This window comes from Prionailurus viverrinus, chromosome A2 (genome assembly GCF_022837055.1).
Source record: "Prionailurus viverrinus isolate Anna chromosome A2, UM_Priviv_1.0, whole genome shotgun sequence".
In the NCBI taxonomy this organism is placed as follows: Eukaryota; Metazoa; Chordata; class Mammalia; order Carnivora; family Felidae; genus Prionailurus; species Prionailurus viverrinus.
The window spans coordinates 25,711,022-25,737,216 of NC_062562.1; the positions used below are offsets into that span (position 1 = coordinate 25,711,022).

Here is a 26,195-nt window from a genome sequence, read left to right on the forward strand (position 1 = left end):
AAGAAGGCTTCAGGCTCTGAGCTGACAGCACAGAGCCCCATGCAGGGCTCAAACCCACCAACTGTGAGATCATGACCTGAGCCGAAGTCAGATGCTTAACTGACTGAGCCACCCAGGAGCCCACAATTTGTCTTAGTCTAGGTCACAATTTTACTGGCTTTAATCATCTGCATATACCTTTACAATTTTTGTGTTTTCTATTTAATATCTGTGTTCTTCTTTTTTTTTTTTTTTTTTAATTTTTTTTTTTTTTCAACGTTTATTTATTTTTGGGACAGAGAGAGACAGAGCATGGACGGGGGAGAGGCAGACACAGAATCGGAAACAGGCTCCAGGCTCTGAGCCATCAGCCCAGAGCCTGACGCGGGGCTCGAACTCATGGACCGCGAGATAGTGACCTGGCTGAAGTCGGACGCTTAACCAACTGCGCCACCCAGGCGCCCCTAATATCTGTGTTCTTAACTAGTATGGTTCCTTAAATTGATTAGTTTTTAACTCTGTTCTAGACCTAAGGAATAGTGTCTGTGACATCAGTGGCTTGATGGGTTAGGTGTTTTCATATATCTTAGAAAAAATACATAATTAAGATATCAAATAGTTGTCTATGTGCCACCTAAAGTTATTTCATGGGGCACACTTAAACACTAATTTTGTCATATTTATATCTATATTTTAGGATGAAAAACCAGTAATAACACACAAAAAAACTGTGATGGCATGTTTACTATTGTATGCTTCTACTTATATGAACATTTAGGAAAGGCAAAACTCTAGAGACAGAAAGCAGATCAGTGGTTGCCTGGGGCTAGGGACGGAAGTGGGGACTGACCTTGAACAGGAACCAGGGAAGTTTTCAGAGTGATGGAAGAATTCTAGGATGATGGTGGTGATGTTTGCACATCTGTATGAATTTAGACAAATTCATCAAGCTGTGTGTTTCAAATGAATACATCCTATGGTTTATAAATTATATCCCCAAGAAGAAAGAGAAAGAGAAAAAGAAAAGAAATGATCAACCAGAAGGGGGCCTGAGGAAGCTCCTGGAGTCCAGGTGATGTTTTGTTTCTTGATCTGGGTATTAGTTACAAGAGTATGTTCACTTTGTGAAAATTCATCAAGCCATTCATTTATGCTTCATGTACATTCCTACATGAACATTATATCCCAGTAACAGGATTTACTAAAAGAGAGAGAGAGAGAGAGAGAGAGAGAGAGAAGAAAAAATCAGCTAAGATGGGGGGGGGCGGGGGGTGTACCGTAACTTCCCAATAAAAAGTTGCTACTTTCTTGTTTATTATTTTTTGTAATGACATCATCCTGCCAACTTAGTTTTATGATGTGAAGGGTTTAGGTTTTATATGTCTTAGTTCAGAAAGGGTTATGAAAAGATATATTTAGCTAATCACACCAGTGCTATAAGAATGTCAGCGGAATTCATTGTTTCTTAATTATTCATAGCAATTATCAATGTGGACAATATTCAACTTGCAACCAAAACAAATGGATGTTTGAAGAGGCCTTGGTGGAACAATCAAATCATCAGTCTCAAAATGTCCCCTCTCTCAGCCCAGTCCTGCTGCCTGCCAGTGTTTCAATTCTATATTTATCTTTTCAAATCAGCAGTGTAGCAATTAGTTATTATAATAGGAGCTACCGTTTATTGTGTGCCAACTTCATGCCAGGCACTGCATTATCAGAGTTTTTCATACTTTAATTGCCTCATTTCACTGTCACAACAACCCTGCCAAGAAGTTTTTTTATACCATTTACAGATGAGGAAACTGAGGCTGGGGGCTCCTGAGTGGGTCCAAGCCCATATTGCTGGTGAGTGACAGAGCCAGAGGGCAAGCTGGAGTCCCACCCATGTACTTTGCTATGTCTTGGGACCTGACGTCAGTGACAGGAAATAAGTGACATGTGTAACAGAATTCTGAAGCCCGAATCATGGCTCTTCACGCGGTTACTATAGTTACTTCTCTACATGATGCTCTCGTTTTTGCTGGGATAACAATGGATCCACTGTTAGCCATTGAGGTGTTTGAACCCCTACCTTCATCATGAACCCGAGAGACATTTTAATAGGTTTAAAATAGCATTCCTGCCTTTTAATCATATGCTTTTATTTCAGAAGCTCCTGGAACGTTAACAGATCTCGTACTATGGCAGCTTTACCAATATTATTTTTTTCCACTTTGTGTAAAACATAAGAGCTCTCTAAAGGTAATACAACCATATTTAGACAGAGACCTGAAAAACTCCATGACAAAAGTGATGCATTTGGCTGGGTGGGAGGTGCATGGATGCCCCCTCACTAGGTTGAGGGAGGGTGTGGGCATCTGGGCAGGAAGATGTATGGAAAGAGAGGCCTTGGATATGGTAGGAAGGAGAGGCCATAGGGCTTTGGGAGAGACAGCAGAAGAGGCAAGAGCTGTGTCTTACAAGTGGATATGGCTCTTGCTAAGCTAATAAACACATGCAGAGGAGGTGGTTTGGATTAGGAATGAGGTGGGGGGGGGGTGTTGGATGGGCTAAATGGGTGATAAACATTAAGGAGGGCACTTGTTGGGATGAGCACTGGGTGTTATATGTAAGTGATGAATCACTAAATTATTACACTATATCTTAACTAGGATTTATTTTATTTATTTTTTAATGTTTATTTTTGAGAGAGAGACAGAGAAGAGAGACAGAGCATGAGTGGGGGAGGGGCAGAGAGACACAGAGACACAGAATCTGAAGCAGGCTCCAGGCTCTGAGCTGTCAGTACAGAGCCCAACGCAGGGCTTGAACCCATGAACCGTGAGATCATGACCTGAGCCAAAGTTGGACGCTTAACCAACTGAGCCACCCAGGTGCCCCTTAACTAACTTGGATTTAAGTTAAAAATAAAATAAAATAAAATAATCATAATATCTAAAAAAAACAAAAAAGAATGAGGTGGGAAGACAACCAAGGCCTGAAATGTGTTATTGACAGGCATTCAGAGCACTGAGCTGTCAGGGAGAATAAGGACTCAGAATCTGGGGTTTTCTTGCCTCCTGCATGCCAGCTGCCCAGGCTATGGTCAGGCAGCTTTATTCCCTTTGGACTCGTAAGGCCCATGAAATTCTCAGATGTGGCACATTGAGACACTCATGGGACTAAAGACAAAAGCCAGAGCTTTTGATTCCTGGTCTAATGTCAGATCCATTCTCTCTAATTACAGAGTCATAATGGTGAAGAGGATGGGGACATCCAAGGACCACAGGGCCTCTCTCTCAACACTGGTGAGAACCAGTTTCCTTCCCCTGGTTCTGTAGCTCCTGGCAGAGTTCTGGAAGCTGATTAAAGAGAAGATCAGAAATAATAGGTAATTAGAAACCTTATAAAAAGGAAAAATGCTCTCATCAAACTTACCAAAGCGTCTCCATGGCTGGAAGTGGGGGAGGCATTGTAAAGTACTGGCTTCAAGGGTCACTTGTGCCAAAGGGGTGACCTAGAGGCTGCGGCAAGTGTTCAGAGGGACTAGGGCTTGTCCCCAGGGGCTGAGTGGGGAGAAGGTTTAGAAATGTATTTCTCAACTGGCCAGCCAGTGAGTAAAAGGCTAAGGAATGCCTTTTAGCAGCCTCAAGAGAACCTCAGCCCAGTGAAACCAGTGGTACAAGGACCAAAGGGGACTGAGGGCAAGAAAGGGAGACACACACACACACACACACACACACACACACACACACACACACACAGAGGAGACTGGATTCTGTCAGCAAAACAGGCAGAAGGAGTGGACTTCTCCATTTGCCAGTTTCTCGGGTGTTTGGAATACTCTAGGATGGGTAGTTGGAAGGAGCTCAGCAATGTTTTGGGTCCAGATGATCTATGCAATTAGCTGTGATAGGGTTCCTTACCTCTGGGGGTCCCTAGGGACCATCCCCAGCTTGGGAGGGGTGTGGGAGGTATATGGAATGCAACAGGTGGGCTGAGTGTAGGTTTGGCCCCCAGGTGGTCTGGTTGGACTTCAATAGCTCTCTGAGCAATGGAGCAGAACCCCTCAATTTCTGGAGGTACTTCTCTATCCGGGGGATCCTCACAGCCTCTTCCCAATTTAAGGTTGATGTATACACTCCCTCCTACCCCTTTTCCTATACCTTGCTGGCCCTCCCATTTGAATGTTCAAGAGACTGTTTTGGGAAAACCCCTAAAGGGACACAGACTGTTTATTTTTGCATTTCTGCTCCCCCAATCTTAAGGCCCCCTTTAAAGCTGGGGGTGGGTGAGTAGGGGCTTTAAGTGACAAAGACAAGGCAGGGGGTGGAGGAGGGGTGAGAAGAGGAACTCCCCACTGTGGGTAATCATCCCAGAGATTCATCCTGCATTTTGGGCTCAGTTTCATTTGCTGGTTCCTTTTTTCCTCCCATCTTCTTTACCTTTATCTCCTCTGTGCCCTTTCATTTCTCCACTCAGTAAACCTTACTAGCCATTTCCTGTGGCAGGGCTGAAACTGAGAAAACTCACTTTGGATGAAGACTGAGACACAGTTTTTCTGTCAAGGAGGTCACATTCGAAGTCAGTTTCAAAACAGAGTGAGCTTTATGCTTAGTGGGGGCAAACAGGAGGGTGGTTTGGGAGCCCAGTTTGTTGGGGGGTGAGCAGACCTGAGACGGTAGGGGTAGAGATCAGGGAGACCTCCCAGAGGAGGGTGGAACTGGTGCTGGTTCCTGCTGGGGCACTTGTATTTAATGCAATATTCACAACATACTTTTCCTAAAACAATTCTTTGTTGTTTATCTGAGATCCAGATTTAACTGGGCATCCTGCATTTTCATTTGCTGAATCTGACAACCCTAGTTTCCTCATGAACATATAGGAGTTAGCTGGATAAATAGAGGGACAGGAGAGAAGAGCACTCCTGCAGAGGGAACGGCATGAGCAAAGACTTGGAGGTGAGGGACCCCATGCTTCATTGAAGGGACTGAACATTGTCCAGTGGCTGGAGTGCAAGGGGGAAGAGAGGGTGTGGAGGGAATGCACCAAACCAGCACATAGTTGTTGAGTGTGTACTAAGTACCAGTCACGCATTGTACTCACAGGGTGCCCTTCTGAGACAGATAGACACAGCTTCTGCTCTCAGGGAGCTCACGGTTCAGCTGAGAGGCAGTGAGGTGGGGAGAGAGGACAGGCACTGTGGAAGTTACAGCTGGGGGAAATCAGCTTGGCCAGGAGGTCAGAAAAGCCCTCTCTCAGGAGATGACAATATGCTCAAGGGTGAGGAGACAGGCATGCTGAGGGCTGGGGGGAAAATGTTCTGGTCTAAGGGAGTAGCATAATGGAGGGCCCAAATTAAAAAAAAAAAAGCAAAAAAAAGCACAGTGGGGTCCTGGATACTCAAATGTGACCAGAGGGGCAGAGGAAGAGACTGGATAAGTGAGCAGGGGCCCGATCACACTGGAGGGAATTTGGGCTGGATCCTGAAAGCAATGGGAGCCACTGAAGGAGTTTAAGGCAGGCAGGGTGACATAACCAGCTTTGTGTTCTTAAAGGTGACTCATGCTGGAAAGAAGAGGATGGATGGGTAGTGTGGAGGCAGAGATGAGGGTGATGAGGGAGGGGGCTCCTGCAGATGTCCAGGGCAGACAAGTCAGTGGCTTGGCCCAGCGTGATCGTGGTGGCGATGAAGAAAGAGAGAAGGAGAGGTGGATCCAGGCTGCTCTGAGGAGGAAGACTTGGCAGGGCTGGGTTATCCGGCACTGGGAAGTGAGTGGGTGGGAGGAGCAGGCGTGACTCAAAGCTTCTGGTTTGGACAGATGGGAGGACGGTGGCACCACTTGCTTAGCAGAGCTGGGGACTTGAGAGGTTTGGGGGTGGCAAATTGACAGAGTTGGGGTTTTCACAAGGAGAAGGTGAAAAAACTGGTGGTGGGCCATCAGAGAAGGGTGTGCAGAAGGAGAGAACCAGGGGGGAGCCAAGCAGAGTTGTGTTCAAATCTCTTCTCTCACACTCAGCTGTGTGGCCTTGATCAATGACTTTACCTCTCCTTGCCTTAGTTTTCTCATCTGTATGCCAGGATGATGCGGGTAGTCTGTCCTCAGAGTTGTGAGAGTGTGGTGAGCAGCCTTGGAGGGGGGGAACCCAATGATCCCCACCTCCTGGTACTTGCATTCTTGTGTGGTACCCTCCCACACTGTCCTAGGGTTGGTCTGTGAGACCAAGGGACTACATGTATGTCATTTTCAAGGCTATATTATAAAAGGGTTTGTGGCTTCTGTCTTTCCTCTTTTAGATCACTCGTGCTGGGGATACCCCAAGCTGCCATGTTGTCAGGAGAGGCTCAGGTGAGGAGAAACTAGTGCTTCCTGCTAAAAAGTACCTGAGTGATCTTGGAAGTGGACTCGCCAGCCCTGGCCAAGCCTCCAGCTGACTGCAGCTCCAGCTGACATCTAGATTGTAAGAGGGCTATCTACCTAATCTGCTTCCAAATTCTTGACCCGTAGAAACTCTGAGATAAGAAATGCTTATGGTTTGGGGCGCCTGGGTGGCTCAGTCAGCTGAGTGTCCAACTCTTGATTTCAGCTCAGGTCATGATCTCACAGTTCGTGGGTTTGAGGTCTGTGTCGGGCTCTATGCTGGTGGTGCAGAGCCTGCTTGGGATTCTCTCTCTCCCTTTGTCTCTGTTCCTCTTCCCCTCTCCCCTGCTCATGTGTGCTCTCTCTCTCTCTCTCTCTCTCTCTCTCTCTCTCTCAAAATAAATAAATAAACATTAAAAAGAAAAAGAAATCCCCAAAAGTTTGGGGATGATTTATTATGTGGCAACAGAGAACTGACCTGGAGAGTAAAAACACTTAGCACTGTACCTGGCACACAGTAGGGGCCATAGAATATGCAGCATCTGTAGGTCAAGTTCAGGAGAGAGGCCTGGGCTGGATATATGGATCTGAGAATCTTTCGGCTTAGAGACAAGGCTTAGAGACAATAATGGAATCATTGGAGGTGGCTGAGCCAGTCTACACAGATGGGTAGACAGGAGAGGATGGCCTAAGCAAGACACCTGGGCAGAGAGGGGCTGTAAAGCAAGAGGAGGAGCATCTTCATGAGAGAAGGAGGACCCGCAGAGAAAGGAGGGAAACTAGAACAGGAAGTGGGAAGAGGCTGTCTCCTGACGGGGGTGGTCAACAGCATCACTACAGGGGTGCTGAGGGAGGGGGTGGGGGGCGGAGATCTGAGGAGGTTCTTTTGGATTCAGCAACAAAGAGATTCCTGCTGGTCCCACAAGAGCTATTTAGGTGGAGAGAGTGAGGCCAGATTGAATATTGTGGGTTGGGGTGTCAGTATAAACACTTTCCACCCCCAAGTCCCAAACCGAGATGGTTTACAGGAGAATCCTATAGAAAATCCAAACTACAGAAAATCCCAGTCTTATAGGAGCTGTAGAGTGAATAGGCACCCACTCCTTAATTTATTTTATGAACTCATGTAACTTTGATAACAAAACCAGACAAGGAGAGAATAAGGGAGGAAATTAGTAGGCATATCTCATTCATATGAGATATGGATGCAAAAACCCTAAATAAAACCCTAAACAAAAACCCTAAATAAAATATTAGCAAATGCAATCCAGCACTATATTGAAAAAATCATCACAAAATCATCACACATCATCAAAGGTATGTTTATTCCAAGAATGTATGGACAGTTTAATATAATAAAATCCACGACTAGATTTGGGGGAAAAGGTCCCACCTTAGATAAGATTCAACAACCATTCATCATAAAGCAGAATAGTGCTTCCTTACCCTCATAAAAGGTATCTATCAAAAATCTACAACAATCACTATTTCGAAGGGTAATATATTAGAAACAGTCAAGAACAAGATAGAAATGCCCACTGTCATCATTGCTATCCAACATTGTACTGAAGATTTTAGTGCAGCAATACAAGGAACAGGAAATAAAGACTGGATGGGGAGATACCAAATGTCATTACTTGCAGACTCTATGATTATTCAACAGAAAATTCAAGAGAGGCTATAAACTTATTAGAACTAAAAAAGAGTTCAAGTTTGCTGAATACAAGCTTATTATATAAAAATGAATCATATTTCAATAAATCACCAATATATTATAAAATATATATTTGAAATGTAATTTATAATAGCAATAAAATTTTTAAGAGATAAATAGGAATGTTCTGAGAAAACATCTGACACAATTAGTTCCTCTGTTTTTAGTTGAGGAAATAGAAACCCTAAGAAGGGAAATGATTCCTCTAAGGATACCAGTAAGCCAGGGGCAGTTCTGGATTTTTAGCTGCATCGCATCCTAAAGAGCTGAGTGTTGGTTAATTTTGGCATTGTCTTTCTTTTTGTAAAAAAAATAAAATTCATTGTATTTTCTGATTATAAATTCAGTGTCTGTATATTCTAGAAAATACAGAAAATTCAGAAGTACATTAAGAAGTCATAAACCACTGGGGCATCTGGGGGGCTCTGTCGGTTAAGTGTCCGACTTCTGCTCAGATCATGATCTCGCCATTCATGGATTGAGCCCTGCATTGAGCTCTGTGCTGACAGCTCAGATCCTGAAACCTGCTTCAGATTCTGTCTCCCTCTCTCTCTGCTTCTACCCTACTCATGCTCTGTCTCTCTCTCTCTCAAAAATAAACATAAAAAAAGAATAAACTACTAGCATTTCCATCTTACCACGGAGAGAACTATAATCAATGTATTTTCTTCAAAATTTTTGTCTATGTATCTTTGTGTTTTTAAACATAAAATTAGGATTATACCACGTATACCATTTTGTGCATGCCTTATTTCATACACATTTCCCTGTATCCTCATCTAGTCTTTTTGAATATAATATAGCACGGAATCATATTGATTAGGTGTATGCCATTTATTTAACCTATCGATTTGAATTTTCAGAGAAAAATGAAATCATGAGATATGACTGTGATGATCATGCTGATAAAAGTTAAATCCTAGAGCCAACTCAGGCACATGCAGACATGAAAGCAGGTGCGTTTCTAAGGCCAGAGGTTATCCCGCTGGAGAAGAGGAAAGGACAAAACCAACATTTACCTGTCAGGGGACATCCTGCCTGGCAGGAGACAGACATCTCTGGTAATTACGCAGGAAGAGAATGGGATTTGGAAGGAGTCTATCAATTAGCTCTGAGCCTTTAGGCAATTCCCTACCCTCAGAAGCCTTGACTTCCTTAGTGGTGAACTGAGGACAATATGGGTGCCAGGCTCACTTAGGGCCAGCTCCTTCGGGCCTCAGAGCCTTTGCACCGGTCATTTTCTCTGCTAAAGTCAGCTCTGTCCTCCTCACCTGACTGTCCATGTCGACCCTTGGGGCCTGGCTGCCCTTCTCCACTCTGCCCAGCAGGCCGGTTGGGTGAACTTATCATCAGGTGGTTTCTCCCTCCCCACCCCACCTCCATGAAGGGCAAGGCCAGAAGGTGCTCTGGCCTCAGGCCCGGCGTCCAGCCACGACCGAGTCTGAGGCAGAGACCCCCTTCCTTATTCTGCCATTCCTCTAATCATATACCTCTCAACACTTAGAATCACAACTTGTCATTTTTTTGTCTACTGGCTGTTTCCTTGGGTCTTGTCTGTTTTCTCCTCTCATTAGGACCCCCTTCTGTCTTGGTGGCCGCTGTACACGGTCCGGGCCCCATACACGTTCGTGAAACAAGAGAAACAGCCCTAGGGATCCTAGGTCGGAGGACACAGTGAAAACCTCCGGGGGCTGGGCTGATTCCAAACTGCGGGCGGAGGCGGGACGAAAAGGCGGGTTCTGGGCGGGGCCCAGGGTTTCAGAGGCGGAGCCTCGGGGGCGGGACTGAGGCTTCGGGGCGGGCTTTCGGGACTGCGGCGGAGCCAGCCTGACCGCGCGGCCCAGGCTGAGTTCCTCCGGCCTCTTGGTCCTCTGACCTCCCGCCCGCGCCGCCGGTAGGGGGCGCCCGCGCTCGTGGCGCCGCGGCTCTGCTGGGAAGGCGCCGCCCGCGCGGGGCGGCAGGAGCCGCAACTCCGCGCGCGGGCTCAGTCGTCCGCTCTGCCGCCGCCGCCGCCACTGCCGCCGTCGCCGCTGCCGCCGCCTCCGCCGCTGGGCGCAGGCTCGCTTGTCCTCAGGCTCCCGCTCTCCGGCCGCCGGCGTCTCCCGGCCCGGCCGCCGCCGCCGCTGCCGCGCAGTGAGTGGGGGCGGGCCCAGAGCTTGGGGGCCCGGGGCTCGGGAGGGCCAGGCACAAGGAGAAGCCGGCGCGGAGCGGCCGGGGGAGCGGGGTTGAGGAGAATCCGGGCGGTGGCGGGGAGCCGGGCCGGCGCGCTCCGGGGCTGGCACGAGCCCGCGGCGGGCTGCCCGCGGCCGAGTGGCCGGGCTGGGCGCAGATTCCCGGGCCCGCCCCGCGGGGACGTGCGGCTTCAGCGGACCCTCCTTCGCGACCTCGGGGCGCGCCCCCCCCCCCCCCCCCGCCAGGGCCCCGAGCATTTTGTGTCCCACACCGGGTTGGGGTGGGGGGACTTTGCCTGTGGGGCAACAGCGAAGCACGGCCCGGACGGGGACACCTCGAGTTTTGCGTGAAAATGATTGGTTTTGGGGGGGAGGGGGGTGGTGGCGCTTATTGGCCACCGTTTGCCCTAATTTAAAGGCTATGACAGGGCTTCTGAGCCCTGCCTTAGGGGGGTTTTCCGCCCCCAAAGACCCACTCTGCAGCTGAGTTCTTTATGCTCAGATTTGTGTGTCTTGGTATTTTTAATGCTTGATGTCAGAGGTGATAAATGACCCTGGTAATGGGGAGCCCCTGAAGCACCTGCTGGGCTGACGGTGGTGGAGGTTGTGTCAAAGGGTGGGACGAGAGAAACGAAACAGAGATCCTCTTTGGATATTCTGCTGAAGTTATCATGTTTCTGTTCAAGTATAGGTGTTCTAGAACAAGTTGATAAATCCAATTTTAGGACTTTGTGGTCGAAGAGGTTTGAGCGGCAAACAGACCCGGGGTGACCTGGCTTAGCCAGGAATGTTGGGGTAGCCCGACTATCTCCTCCCGTTTCCCCTTGGCATATTTATTTATTTATTTATTTATTTGCTGTCACAAATGCTCAAGTGTGATCACAGAATAGGAAAGAAGCTAGGGGACAGCATTTAGCACAGGCCCGAGCCCAAGATTGATGTTTTCAAAGGAACAAATATGTAACGAGGAAAAGGAAAATCTTTTTCTCTGTAAGGTTGGTAGTTTGAGACAACTTGCTCTCTGGTTGGGAACTACCAGCCCATACTAATAGTTCATTTTACGTAATGCCATAGATATTAAGGATTGAGTGGGGAGGAGTGCCATATCTAAGATTTGTGTGATTGAAATTTTCACAAGTCATATTTTACCCATAGCATTACTAAATAAAGGAACCCTAGGGTGAATCCTTCTACAGATCCCTCAGTGTGTCTTGACTTTTGATATTGAGAGTCTGCTTAAAACGGAATGCACATATTTATTTGGTTTTGGCTTTACCTTGGAGATAATCCTGAGTCATGCTTTAGAGAAGTTCCTTCTGTGATCAACAGCTCAGATGTCTGGTGGTCTCTATAAAAGCCAGACGCTCCTCTTTACCTGTAATTTTGTCTTCTGGAGCTCTGGAGAAAGGAGGACCCCGGGAGGTGGGAAGCAGATTAAGAGGCCTTCTCTTCCATGTTTGCCTTGTTTCCACACCAGGGCTCTAAATTACTCGTGTTCACACACCCAAGTTTCTCAATTTACCACAGAAATCTTGTTTATGCTACTGCCACTAGTATTTTCACATTTGTTTAATACTTGCCAGTTTACAAATGGTGTTCTATTCATGCTCTTGCTTATTTTCTCCTTTTCTGCAAAGAAGAAGCTGGGTTTAAAGAGGGATTTATTCAGGGTCTCATAATTAGTAATGGAGCAGAAGTGGGATACAGATCCTCTCTGGGGAGCAGTTCTCTTTCCTCTGCACTGGCCTGCATGTGACTTCAGAACCCCTAGTCCTGATCTGTTACCCTGCGGGTCAGTTGTTGCCTTTCTGTTATGACTTGGTGGTAAAACTGTTTTGTGGAAGGCGGTATTATCCCATTTTATTTTGTAGAAACTGAGGGTAAGAGGTGTCTTCTGATTTTGTGACTATTTGCGATAGCTCTGTAGCTTTAAGGTCATGTTTTCAACGTAGAGCGCCTTTCCTGTAGACTGCATGGAGAGAGGAGAGAGAAGAAACAATTCGTTTTAGGAAAAAACCATCTATTTCTGTGTTGGTATGGTTAAGGATAACCTAACACCATAATCACATTCTCCTTGTGTGCCTGGCTACTTGTGTCAGCCTGTATGTGAACATCAACCCAAAAGACTCCTTTAGATGTTGCTGAACTAGTTACTATAAAAAGTATTTCACTTTCAAACACCCATGTTTCAAGAACAGAGGAATTCCGTACAAAGGTAATTTTGAAGGTATGTGTAGATGGAATTTATTGGGTCTTTTCTGAATGCCAGCCACAGAGATTTCAGTAGAAAGGCATTTTGTAAGGGCTACCTGGGAACTTTGGGTAGGCAGTAGTTATAGGTTTTTATTATTTATTCAAGTTTGGAGGTGTGTGTTCTGATGTGTAAGTTGTAATATAGGAGTAGGACTTTTGCCTGGGAGAATTCTTAGCTGTAGTCTGTAGCAGAAATGATAAACTCAGAATGTTTATGTAAAATTAGTTCATCATAACCAAAAGCTTGATTGGAATTCTGCAGTGATGAGGAGAATGGCTTTCAGGAGTTCTTAGGTTATTCTTTAAGTTACTAACTTGTTGAATTGTGCATTTTTCAGATTTGCAACTTTAGAAAATTCTTAGCAATTTCTTTTAAGGCCTTTAAAAATTCTTCAGTATGTATTTTCCGTAGTTTAATTATCTGCTAACATTACACCTTCAGAATTTACACATTAGTCATGATTAACCTTTGAAGCTTAAATGTGGGTGAATTTCCAGTACTGCTTCCGGTACCTCTCTCCCACTCACTCTCTCTCTCTCAAAATAAATAAATAAACTTAAAAAAAAAAAGTCCCTGAGGATAATCTTAAAAAAAAAAAGAATTTTGTTTGCACCTACAGTCAGATATTTTCAGGTGGGACTGATTTTTAAGGGTCAGAAACCTTTCTTTGAACTTTACAATTGTTTGGGCTTGGTTGCATTCATTGTTGTTTAAAATGATCTTTAGTAAGGAGAGTCACTTTAAAGGAAAATTTTTTTCATTGTTACCCTCATAATCTCCATTCCCGGCAAATATTCTGGAATATTAGATTTTTCTTTGTCTTCACCAAGTAAAACAGGCCCATTTGATGCCCATTTTAAGATCTTCCTTCTGCTGCCTGTCTTGTGGTCATTTAACTTCTCATTAAGCCCTCCACTGGAGGTTGTGCCAGAAGGGGGAGAAGATGAAAAGCAAATGAATCATTTTCTAATAGTTAGCAGCTCTGAAAAAATGATTTAGTAGAAGGAATTGCCGCTATTCCAGAAATTCTTTTCGGATTATGTTTTATTTCATTCATGTGTACTATCTCTGAGATGTTCCTAATAGGCATCGATTTAGAGGCTGATTGTGCAGTTATTGGGTGACCAGGAATCTAACTGCTTGTTTTGGTTTGTTTCTTGCTGTATCTAAGCATCTCCACAGAGAATGTTTAGAAGTAAGGAGTAGGGATAAAATTTAAACTTTATCAATACTATTTTTTTTTCCCCTTAGAGCTCTTTAGTGAACAGTTTGATTTTTTTGGACAGTTTAGTCATTGTTTTTGGAAGTGACTAATAATAACTTCATTTTATTTTGATGTATCTGCAAGTTATACACAAATGTAGGGAGACTTTTGGGTGCTTTTTAAGAAACATGGGTTTATATAGGTTCCCATAATTGCTTTCTTGAATAATTAGGCTTGAGGTTTCATTACTTCTTTGTATTGGAACAGAACCTTGGCTTTTGCTGTGGAACAGATTCAAAGGCATCATCTAATTTTCTTTTTATGATTGCTAAAGAGTTACCTTGTTTTGGTTTAGCGGTAAAAAGTCAGGGGAAAGGGTTAATAGTGGACAGACCTTGCACAACAGTTGTAACATTGATGATATCTGTTTTTTTCCTTTGTCTTTGGTCTCCCATTTCTCATTTAACCATTCTGGTATTCCTGGTTTAAAGTTCTTTACTTCACTTAAGACAGAGGACACCAGTCTTCAGTCATGATAGTGAGTAGGTTCTTGTTATTTTTCCTCAGGGGAATTTTTACAAACCCATTGTGACTGCTCACTTAGACTCAGTTCCTATTAAATTTGTAAATAAAATCTACCTGTGAGGGTGTCTAAAATTAATCCTTTCAGCTTTTTGTTTCTTGGATTCAGTTCTTTCAAATTCCACCCAAAGAGGCGATTTATAGAAAGATCTAGACTAGGAGTCAGAAAATCTAAGTTTTTAGTTACTTTCCAACTGTGGAAACTTGAGAAAGTCATTTAATCTGTTTCTCTATTTTGCATATCTAAAATAGGTACAGTAATTCATGCACTACTTAATTGTATCAAGAATGTTGTGGGAGAAAAAGTTCTACCTCTTTTTATTTAAATTGTTTCTTCACATTGGAATCCCTTCTCTAAGGTTGTCCAAATATTCCTGCAGAGTTCTACTGAGTGAGCTCTTCCTGAAGTCCTCCCATTTGGAAGTGTTCTTGCTCTTTCTTCCCAAAGGCCTCTGCTAGTCCATCCATTATGTAGCACTTCTGAATTCTGTACAGTTGTTGCATGTTGCCTTTCTTCACAGATAGAAAGCTCCATGAAGGCAAGGATTGTATCTTCCCTATTTCTGTGTATCCTCATTGCACACTCCCCACCCCCCCCCTCCCCCCGCCCCCCGCAGGGGACCTATAATAAATGTCTCAGTTGACTGAATTATTTTTTAAAATGTTTATTTATTTCGTGAGAGAGCAACAATAGAGGAGGGGCAGAGAGAGAGAGAGAATATCCCAAGCAGGCTCTGTGCTGTCAGTGCAGTGCAGAGCCTTATGTGGGGCTTGAACCCACAAACTATGAGATCATGACCTGAGTTGTATGCTTAACCAGCTGAGCCACCCAGGTGCCCTGACTCATCTATTTTTGAGGCTGTCAGGAATAAATACTCTGGGTGATGGGAAGATGCCAGAGATGAGCCTGTTATCAGAACTTTTGGATGACTGGCCTTTTAAATCACTTCATTACTGGAGGGCCTGGATGGCTTAGTCAGTTGAGCGTCTGGCTCAAGTCATGATATCATGGTTCCTGAGATCAAGCCCCGATTGGGCTCTGGGCTGCATAGTGCAGAGCCTGCTTGGGATACTCTCTACCCCTAACTTACTACTCCCGCCCCTCCCCCCCCCCCCCCCCCCCCGGACTCTTTCTCTCTCTCTCAAATAAACATTAAAAAAAATAAAATCAGTTATTGCTCTGTCCACTGTATCATGTACTGAATTGGATGCACATAATGTAAATTGGTAAAGCCTGTTTTCTTGTTTCTATTTACTTCAAGTGCTGTGAAGCAAGTCAGAGGAATGAAAAGTTGTCACAACAGCCCTGAATTTGACATTTGTTCCATTTCTCACCCTGTAGCATGTGGAGGCCTATCTATATCCAACTGCTGAGTATGGAGAATAAAACCTGACTGCACGTTGTCTGGTCCACATTTTAGCTTGTTTTCTTTGAAGAATGTGCAAGGTGGAAAAATAGATGCTTCAGGCTCTGATTTCAGCCCATGCTGTGCTATGCAAATGTTCTCTACATGCCTGAGTGACCTTTTTGAGAAAGAGCCTTTGTGATCTTCTGCAGCCAGGGCCTGTTCTGGGAATAGTGTGCCAGATTTCTCTAAAAGTGGGAAAAGTGAATCTGTTCAAAGACCATATTAAAAAGCCAGTGCTTTTCCTGGATAAATAACCGATAAGTTCGTGTTTCTGACTGTCTCTTGCCAGAGCTTTTGAAATTTGCTCTGCAGTTTGTTTTGCCGGTTGATTTGGAGAATGATGTGTGTGAGAGGGGACTGACTGAACCAAATCCATAGCTGGGAAAGTGTTTAAGTGCTTTTGAATTGTAGATAAAAATAAATTCAAACAGGCATCATTAGTGTCTGGGTGTTTATCAATGTCTTCAGGCTGCTCTCGGTAAGTGCCGGCTGAGTAACTCGCAACCAGATTTGTGAGGTTCTTTTTGTCCCAAATTGTGCTCTAATGATTTGGCATTTACATTGTTTTCTGTTTGTTTTATTATTGTACCGAATGAAATATATCATTATTAAAAGTATAATTAATTGTTTTAATGTTGTAAAAGAAATACCATTCTGATATATTTCTCTTGGAGTGATACTGGTGTCACTTGAAGTCTTGGAGGTTCATGACTTTTAATACTTTTACTGAGATGTTTAGTTTGTATAGCTGGATAGTTTGTATAGTTTGCCTAATGGATGAAAAAGAATTTTCTCTTTCTCCCTTTCTCTTAAGCCAGCTTTTTGATAAGGATCATTAATAGGTTTGCACCAGAATAAGGCTGTAGAGTTAATCGTAATGTTCTCCTGTAGAAATTCTAAAAATTGAATTTTCAGAGAGCGTAGGTAGAATTTGAATGACTGGTTTACCAACTAGGCTCTTCCTCCTTCCCTAAGCATAGGATAATTTTTTTCTCTAAAGATGGTCAATCTCTTAGGTATGAGTAGAAGTTCCAAAGGAATGCTTTCTTCTCCAGATCTTTGCCCTATAGCTGGTTTTGGTTGAGCAAAGATGAATAGTTCTCTGGTGGTTGGCCTGCTCTGTTGGGTGGAAAAATCCTTCGCTGTTTTCATGGTTAAATGCTCTATCATATGTCTTTTTCTCTTCCCCAAGTTTCCCTGGAACCTGGGCTCCCTGAGACGCAGCGCTGGAGCAGATGGATAATGGAGACTGGGGCTATATGGTGAGAGGCTTTTGCAGATGCGTTTTGAAGGCTGGCAAATAATTTTTGTGTATCTTTTCCTTCTTCTGTATTCTTAGGTATAACACATCTTATAAGAATGAAAATTGTAAATTAGTGCAACACCCCCTCCCCTCTTAATTAGTTTAGATTATTTTGGGGGTGTTTTTGTTTAGTTTGGTGTTTTTATGTAGGCAAAGTCAGTATGAACTCTCCAGGTCACTTTTTATAATCACTTGAGAAAGCTCATCATCATGAGCTTAGATTAAGGACCTTTTGGTCTTTAAGGTGTGTTGTTCTTAAAACTCTTCCTTTGTAGAGTAGTGACTATTAAAATAGTCAAGTAGGTAATGGTATAGAGGATATTTTCTTGTGTTAGGGAAGTTAAAGGTGGAGAATGTGCCACTTCTCCTATCTGTACTTTTTTGATGTGCATGTCTTCCGATTTTTGTTTTCCTTTGGTAAGAAATATTTCACTTGCCTGGTACCTGAAGTCTCTCTGTCTTTGTTTTTATTTTATTTTTTTCTTAAATATAATTTCTAAAATGGAAGGTATGTATTATTTAGAGAAGCTGGTAAAGGTCAGATTGCAACGTTAATGTACAAGAGTGAATATGCTATCAGGTTATAAAATTTGAAAGCTGCCTTTGAATATATGAGATTGTGTTGACTAAACTGTATTCTAATTTAGTATTTGGCACTGTTATTTCCATGGCTAAATTATAAAGATTAGGACTGCACAAATTTTTATTTTTAAAATGTTACAATTTCTTCTTTTTTGAGTGGGAAAAACAAAGTAAGTATTTAAAGTAGGTATTTTTATATTATCAAATCATTTTTATTATGTGTTAAATTGAGTTAAAATAAAGAAAGTCTCTCTCTCTTTTTTTTAATCAGAAAAAAATGACTATATTTCAGTTTGGCCTTTCTCTTCCCATAGTCTGGTTTGACCTAAAAACTTCTCTGTAGATACTGGGCCTGAAAGTAAATGGCTTTGGAAGTCATTTTTAGGGTAAGGCTTCATTACCGTCCATTTTTAGGGTAAGGCTTTAATGAATTAGATTTAGCCTTTTCCTACTGAAAAAAAAAGTTAGGTCCCTTTATCTGGGTAGGTTTATCATTAACAGTAAAGCTGTTTTGCGTTATAGGATTGCTAAATACATTATAGCCTGAAGGAATCTTTTGCTTTGCTTGTTACCATTAATTTTCTTAATTTGTCAAAGTTAAGATTTAAGAAATTTCAGATGACTGATCATTTTTTAAAAATTTCAGATGACTGACCCAGTCACGTTAAATGTAGGTGGACACTTGTATACCACGTCTCTCACTACATTGACGCGTTACCCGGATTCTATGCTTGGAGCTATGTTTGGGGGGGACTTCCCCACAGCTCGGGACCCTCAAGGCAATTACTTCATTGACCGAGACGGACCTCTTTTCCGATATGTCCTCAATTTCTTAAGAACTTCAGAGTTGACCTTACCCCTGGATTTTAAGGAATTTGATCTGCTTCGGAAAGAAGCAGATTTTTATCAGATTGAGCCCCTGATTCAGTGTCTCAATGACCCTAAGCCTTTGTATCCTATGGATACTTTTGAAGAAGTTGTGGAGTTATCTAGTACTCGGAAGCTTTCTAAGTACTCCAATCCAGTAGCTGTCATCATAACTCAATTAACCATCACCACCAAGGTCCATTCCTTACTAGAAGGTATCTCAAACTATTTTACGAAGTGGAATAAGCACATGATGGACACCAGAGATTGCCAGGTTTCCTTTACTTTTGGACCCTGTGATTATCACCAGGAAGTTTCTCTCCGGGTCCATCTGATGGAATACATCACAAAACAAGGTTTCACGATCCGCAACACCCGAGTGCATCACATGAGTGAGCGGGCCAATGAGAACACAGTGGAGCACAACTGGACTTTCTGTCGGCTGGCCCGGAAGACCGATGACTGATCTCTAAGCCTGGGAGAAGTTCCTGGAAACTGACTCTCCAGGACATGGAAGAGACTGATTTTTTTTTTTTTTTTTTTAATCACAGTGTGGGAATTTTTTTTAAATATTTGTATTTATTTGAAGGCATTGAGGACCAGAAGGAAGTTTTGTGCTTTAGCAGACTCCTCTATGTTTTGTTCCCTTTACCTTGAGTATGCATGTGCCTGTTCAGAGCCTCCAGATACCTTTTTTATAAAAAGAAGTATGAAAATCATTATGGTATATAATCTACTCTTAACAGAGCTTTTTTTTTATTACAGTGCTACAATGATTTCTGATTAAATGGTCCCTAACTTAACTAGAAGGCTAAAAATGCAGGCATGAAAGAATAAACAGAGTACTCATGATGCCTTTGAGAAAAATCAAAACATCATGTAGGGTGACCTAGTTTCCAAACCAATAAGCAGTATTGTAATATTAAAGGAAAACTGTTCCAATCATTTAAAAGTACTTGTTAAGTACTGCTTTTTACAGTTATGACAACTGTTTCTTTCTATGCATATAAATCAAGCAACCAAATATCTGTAGCCATGGAAATGTCTGACTAGAAATATTTATATTGGATTCTGAATACAAAATGTCCCTGTGGTAGAACTCTTACTTCTTATGCCTGGTGCAGTATAATTCCCAAGTGTACTGTCTACCAGGAAAAAAAAAAAAAAACCTAATAAAAAATGAAATATGAAAATTAGGTTTGTATTTGTTGATTATTGTTACTTAAGGGGGGAATATTATATTCCTTGTGTAAAGTACACATTATTTGGTTTATGTCCCAGTGTATATACTGCCTGTAGCACATTTGTATTTGACTCAAGAGGATTCTGTAGAAACTTAGGATGCAGTCTACAGAACTGTACTGTGTTACTGGAGCAGGAATGGATGGAATTAGTAGTTTTATCTAAAATAATGCATACTTGAACAGTGAGCATAATAGTTTGATAAATTTTCTCAAATAGGACTTAGGTTGAAGATCATAGATTTTTCTTCAGTAAGCCACCAATTGTCAGCACTGAATATGACCCTTATTCTAGCTTCGTACTGAGCACAGGGACAGATTGCCTCTTTAGCCACTTTATTCTCATAGCGTTATGGTGGCCCACAAATATATTTTATTATTACAGTTAAGTTCGTTTCTGAGGAGAAAAACTGCAGTGAGTGGAGACTCTGGAGCAGTTGGAGATACGTATGTACTTTTATTTATTTCACTGTAGTTTTATTTTGAATGGTTGATTTGATTGTCTTTCTTGGAGGTTATAGGAAGGATTAGTTTAGCTACAGCGTGACTTCCTAGTTTACCAGAACACCTTATAAAAGAAATCCTGTAATTTCTTCCCTGTTTCCCTTTTTTTTTTTTTAATTTTTTAAATTATTATTTTAGAGAGGGAGAGCGTGAGCAGAGGAGGGAGGCAGAGGCAGGAATGTGGAGCCCAATGTGGGGCTTGATCCCACAACCACAGGATTGTGACCTGAGCTGAAATCAAGAGTCAGATGCTCAACTGACTGAGCCGCCCAGGCACCCCTTTCCTATTTTCTAGGGGAAGTATGGAGTTCTGAGGCTGTGTGCCCTCGAGTAGGGTCCTCCTTACGTCCTCTTTATGAGAACATTCTGAGATTCTGGCCCTAAGAGGATGAAAATACTTACCTATATCCATTTTTGCCCGTGTCTCTCTGAAAATTTATTTTAAGATTTGACAAATGACCAACATCCAGAAACCTATAATTACCCCTTTTTCACCATCTTCAGCTAAACTGTCTTCAGTCTGATATCTCTTCATGTTATTGGCAGGTTGCTGTGGTTCCAGTAAATGTGCTAGGATGAGGTTATCTTTTTAGAAAATTGTCTCATACTTCAAACTGATTAGAGGTTACCTAAAAAAACATATTCAGCCACTTATGTGTTGTTGAGTTAGCTGAGGTAAATGCAAGACAATGATTTGAATTGAAAATAGATATAGAAATGGGAATAATATTAGTTGTTCCAGGATTTCAGAAGTTTAAAACGAGGTTTCTTCCGTGACCATTTTACTGGGGAGAAGTTTGTTTTTGATAAAATTTCTCAGATTTGTTAATTATTAACAACTGAATGATTAGTTTTATGAATAAATTAGAGAAAGTAGCCAGCTGAGATTTTTTGCAATTTTATGTGTCTGGTGGCATTTAATTTTGATTGTTTTATTTACTTGGGCAACATGAAAAATGTAGTTTGATTATATTTGGGTAATTTGAGACAATTATATCTTCTTTTGGGAAATTAAAAATTTTTTCTAATGTTTATTTTTGAGAGAGACAGAGTGTGAGTGGGGGAGGGGCAGAGAGAGAGGGAGACACAGAATCCGAAGCAGGCTCCAGGCTCAGCTGTCAGCACAGCCTGACATGGGGCTCGAACTCACGAACTGTGAGATCATGACCTGAGCCAAAGTCAGAAGCTTAACTGACTGAGCCACCCAGGCTCCCCTGAGGAAAATTTAAGTTGTTTTCACTGTGAAAGAGTTGATTTTCAAAAACTGATATTTAGTTGTATTCTCAGGACTCTACATTTTATTTAGAGTATTAGGCACTTTCGGAGGATTGTGTGTGCACACATTGTGTATGTGCTTTTAAGCCTCAGATAAATGTGTGCTATAGATGTGATAACTAATAAGTTCATTGAGTTTTTTTAAAGACCTAAAACCCTGGTGTTTAACAAAATAGAAACTACCAATGGATAGCGCTACTATTTTTTATTTCAAACATATTCAGAAGTAAAGAGAATAGTGCAAACATTCATGTACCCATTGATCATCTTCAACTATTTGCTCTTTTTTTTCCTCCCATGGATTATCTTAAAGTAAATCACAGATGTTTCATTCATTTGAGACTATGTCTCTAAAAGATAATGATTCTCTTTAAAAAAATACACACTTTATTGGGCGCCTAGCTGGCTGAGACGGCAGACTCTTGATCTTGGGGTCGTGATTTCAAGCCCTGTGTTGGGCGTAGGGCTTACTTGAAAAAACCAAAAAGATATAAATGTATACATACTTGAAAATATATAAAGTGTATATGAAGTATACTTTAAAATTTAATGCTATATATGCCATTAATGCTATATATGCCATTAAATAGTGCCATTATCACATGGTGGTGCCTCTTGAATGCTGCTGATTATTTCACAGCTTGGCTCTCGAACTTTGTAATAGTGGTCTTAAATATTTCTCATAGGCAGGGTTCCCCTGTTTGTAGAAAAAAGTGCATTGTTAGGATATATCTGTCAGGATTAATGACTTTTACCTTCAAATTAAGTTTTTCATTTAAAAAAAGTAACATTACATAAGATGCTTAATTTTAAAAATTATTTTTTAAACCTATTTTGTGTGAACATATGGGGAACATTTTTTCCAAAGGGCATCCTTCCTTTTCTCATGCAGATTTTAAATTGTATGCAGGTGGCCAATTAAGAAACAGCTTATCATTTGCTTTTGGAATTTAATACAAATAAAATGCTTGACTTTTTGAGGTTCTTTGAAATTGAACATTTACCCACAAAGCAAGGGGCCAGAAGGCGGAGCCAGGTGGGCAAGGTACTCTCAGATCACATTATCTCCCATTGTCCTCTAATGTATGTCTTGATTCTTTCCTGCCCAGCTCTAGCTTCATCTTTTATATTGTTTATTTACTTTTTTGCTTGTCTAGGCTAAAAACTTTAAGCTCCTCATTGAAGACGGTGTTTGTGACTTTTTTGTTCTCCCCTGTAGCCTTAGTACCAAGAATAGTTTCTGTCATGTGGCATATGCTCAACAAATACTTGTTGAATGACTGAATGAATGAATCGGTAAGTATGTTTAATGCATCTAGCAATTACTTGGACACATTTTTACAATAGAATAATTGGGGGAAATAGGATTCTTGTTTTGAAAATATCCCCAGTGATTCCTGCACTGTTTGTATCTATAGGGAATCACTTAAATATGAGTTCATGTACGGAGCAGGAACAACCTTTTGTAGCTCACTTTGGAGAACCTGGCTTGAAATAGCATCCAGATTAGGGAGGGAAAAAAAAGCCAAATAACACACCATGGCTAGAGTGAACCATGAGAGAGCGCATCATTCTGTCTAGGGATAAAGCTCAACACTCAACCTGCCCCAGCTAGAAGAGAGACTGTCTTATGGTTCTAAGACATTTAACTTAGCATAGCACTTTTCTTTTGGTAGAAAATATCAGTGAAATATATTCCTGTTTGTACTTTTGTGTCTCCAAGGCAGGTTCAACGTAGTTGTTGTTTTAATGTATTTGAAATACCTGCAGTGTGCCATTTTCTACTAGTGCAGATGAGGAAAAATGTCTCTTACTGCAGCTTCAAAATTATAGCAGATTAGAAAAATATACCTTAAAGTGCTATTTTGGTGGACTCTTGAGGAGCCAGTAACATAAGATTATATATATATATTAGCAGTCAACTGACTCATTTTAACTAACTGGAGACATTTCCCCAAGGTCATTTGTAATCTCACATTCCTAAATTGCTGTGCATGGAAGAGCCACGTTGCTGTACCTGTCACCTTTGTAGCAAGGTGATGTAAGCCAAGATGGTCAGAATCTGCAGCAATGTGTGTGCAGCAGGTTCCTTCATCTTACTGTGTGGGTCATAAAACTATGTTCATTTATTCCATAAATGCAAAGTGTCTACTCTGAGCTAGATCCTGGAGTTAGGAAGAGGAAGAGTCCATTCTGTTCACAGTCAAGTAGCAGGAGGTAGGGAAAAGAGAAAAGTGAATGGGATGAAGTGCATAATGTTTTATCTATTGATGCTGTAGGCCAGTCATGCCCCTCATTTACGTAAGCCTGCCCTCATATAGTACCCAGATTAAATGCTTTTAAAATAAAGGTTAGAAAGGAAGTAAAACAAATCAGAACACTCCCTATGTTCTTTAGTGAAGATGAGGAATCAGAAGAAGTGGCATATTTCCTTGTGTTGTTAGTTAAGCAGGTTTGAGCTAGATACGTCAGCATTTGCTGACAGGTGTTACAGCAGTCAGTTTTTCTCCAGAGCACCAAAGAGCATACACTTATCCTTAGACCACAGGAGCTAAACTGGAGTAGGAGGACTGCTGTCGTTTTATGACACGATTTAAATATTAGAAAGTAGGGAGATGTAATTATTAGAAAAAGTAACACAGCACAAGTAGATTAACTGTATTAAGAAGTAAATGTATCATATGTTCTTTAGGTAAGTTCATTATATTGTTGAGTTAAAAGGATGCCTTCTTGGAGACAGGGAATGACCAAAATGGATTGATTGGCCTTCTATCTGACAAGCCTCTTGGAGGTAACGAGTTCTGTTACAACTTTAGATAATCGTGTTAAATTAAGCCATGAGGTATGACAGGATGCAAAATGCAAAGAACAAGTCTAACACCATGCTAAGTGTGAATGAAAGCCTGAGAGTTGCCAATTTTATAAGGTGTTAAGTAAGACACCTTTTTTGAAATTTGACCTAAGGGGTAAAAAAGTAAGCCTCACTATCTGAAAACATATTTGCACCATAGACCTTAAAATAATCTGTTGTGTATCTATAGACTATTGTTTTGATCATCTGTATCAAATCTATTAAGTATTAGTTACTGAATTCTGAATGTAGGGTTTATTTCTTTACTCTGCTTATTGTAGTCATTGACATTCATAACCTTTCCCAGTGAGGCTTACAGCAGAGAGTCTGGGACGCAGGCCCCAGACTATTAGGATTTTATGAATCCTCCCCTTCTGTTAATGACCTAGAGTTCTGGTATTCTCTCTTAGACAGCTGGGGATCTTTTTGCCATAACCCTTGTAATTGTTTATATGGCTTTCCTGGGCTGCTGATGGCAGTACAGCAGCCTTCTTTGTTCCTGGGATTGTGTTCCTCAGAATGGATAGGAAGGAGGCATCTCTAGCAGACAGATGTGAGAGCAATCTCCCCACCCCAAGTTTCCTATCACCCATTTTTATCACCACAAAACAGTTAAAGGCTGAAAATAAGATGGCTAAATCACTGCAATGATTTATCTTATTTTTGTGACTTAAAAGCTAGTTTGCCACTATATGTATATGCTCTTGAGTATGTCAAGCCACGATTTAGAGCTTGGGCCTTCCTCCTAATTCCCTTTACCAAATTCTGAGCAATGCATTTTGCTGATTGCAGTCCAGACTCAGAGTTCCTGCCAGACCACATCCCTACTCTTGGTTTCTTTTATGTTTTCTCTTTTAAACACACGTGCTATGCCAAGCAATTTCCAACCTAATGGGAATCAATTAAAATGAGAAAACATGGAAGTGTATTCACTGCTTGTTCTCTGCTCTCTTACATAATTTATAATGTGTTCTACTCAACTACCTGAGTATTGGTCGGTGACCTCTGAGCCCATTCGAATAGACGTTCATAGACATTGCCATCGTAACAGCCAAGTGCTGAGTTTAAGCTCTGATCCGTGAAGTCAAAAGCATCAGTTAACAAGATGGCATCCTTCCTGTGAGAGAAAACAAGAGTTTGTGAGTATTTTAGATTGCTCTTATGAATCTAATTAATCAGGGATGGTGAATAACAACATCTAATTAGAGGTTGCATCATTATTCACTTTTGAACAACTCAGCTTTAATTTTTTAAACATTTTAATTTTTGATCAGTTATATATACCATAGTATAAAGAGTCTAGTAGTCTTCAAGGCTTGTTAGTTAAAATCAGTATATCCCCGTCCCACCTCTACTTCCTCCACCCTGCAATCAGTCTTGGTCTTTTAGCTGCTATTTTTGGTATTTACTTGACTATCTCTAAATGTCTTGTTTGGATTGCTACTTCTTGATTGTTCAGTTTTAGATATTGTCTTTTGAGTCTGCATTACAAAAGATATGTTTTTAGTCCCCTCCCTTCACCCCTATCTCATCCCCGCTCTCTCCTGTTTCTTCCCCTTGGCCTTCCCACTCCCAGTATGTAGTTTAAATACTGGTCAGACTTGCATTTGGTACTTATATGGTTATGACTATATGTCTGCATATTATTGTGACTTTATGTATCCTGCTCACAGTTGAGCTGTGTCCCCACCATGTCTCTCCTATTAAGAGGGATCTACTTCCTGGCCTGCTATTGCTCTCTCCAACACTCATCATCCTTAGTGATTTCATTGTCTACCTGAATGTTCCTCTAAAACGTGGCTTCTCAGTTCATGGATCTTCTCCTTTGACCTTGTTCTACAGCCCCGCCTTGTGATTCTCCACCAGGATCCCACCCCAAGATTTGACGGCAACATCTGTACCTTCTCCGCGATGCAGA

The 26,195-nt window shown here is 41.8% G+C and overlaps 2 protein-coding genes and 1 long non-coding RNA gene across 7 annotated transcripts in view; 2 read left to right on the forward strand and 1 right to left on the reverse strand.

Annotated features, from left to right (window-relative positions):
- Window positions 1–1,620: 1,620 nt before the first annotated feature.
- Window positions 1,621–19,589, forward strand: KCTD6 (potassium channel tetramerization domain containing 6). Of its 5 annotated transcripts, none has more exons than XM_047845153.1 (3): window positions 1,621–1,624; window positions 15,683–16,916; window positions 18,186–19,589. In XM_047845153.1, the coding sequence occupies exons 2-3, from the start codon at window positions 16,890–16,892 to the stop codon at window positions 18,870–18,872; spliced, it is 714 nt and encodes a 237-aa protein (XP_047701109.1). In that variant the 5' UTR covers window positions 1,621–1,624; window positions 15,683–16,889; the 3' UTR covers window positions 18,873–19,589. The 5 variants fall into 5 exon arrangements, with proteins under 5 accessions (XP_047701109.1, XP_047701101.1, XP_047701119.1 ...); XM_047845145.1 differs by lacking the exon at window positions 1,621–1,624 and adding an exon at window positions 9,974–10,167 and having other exon boundaries at window positions 16,847–16,916; XM_047845163.1 differs by lacking the exon at window positions 1,621–1,624 and adding an exon at window positions 10,243–12,432 and having other exon boundaries at window positions 16,847–16,916.
- Window positions 19,590–22,018: 2,429 nt separating this feature from the next.
- The window catches only part of ACOX2 (acyl-CoA oxidase 2), a 29,783-nt gene continuing 25,606 nt past the window's right edge, over window positions 22,019–26,195 (reverse strand). Inside the window, exons 14-15 of the mRNA XM_047845122.1 lie at window positions 25,262–25,394; window positions 22,019–22,123 (exon numbers count right to left, since the gene is read on the reverse strand). Of these exons, the coding sequence (XP_047701078.1) occupies window positions 22,061–22,123; window positions 25,262–25,394 (196 nt within the window). The 3' untranslated portion in view covers window positions 22,019–22,060. The remainder of the gene's footprint in view (window positions 22,124–25,261; window positions 25,395–26,195) is intronic.
- Window positions 23,237–26,195, forward strand: part of LOC125158322 (uncharacterized) — a 112,902-nt gene continuing 109,943 nt past the window's right edge. The window contains exon 1 of the long non-coding RNA XR_007149348.1: window positions 23,237–25,416. This is a non-coding gene — a long non-coding RNA (uncharacterized LOC125158322). The remainder of the gene's footprint in view (window positions 25,417–26,195) is intronic.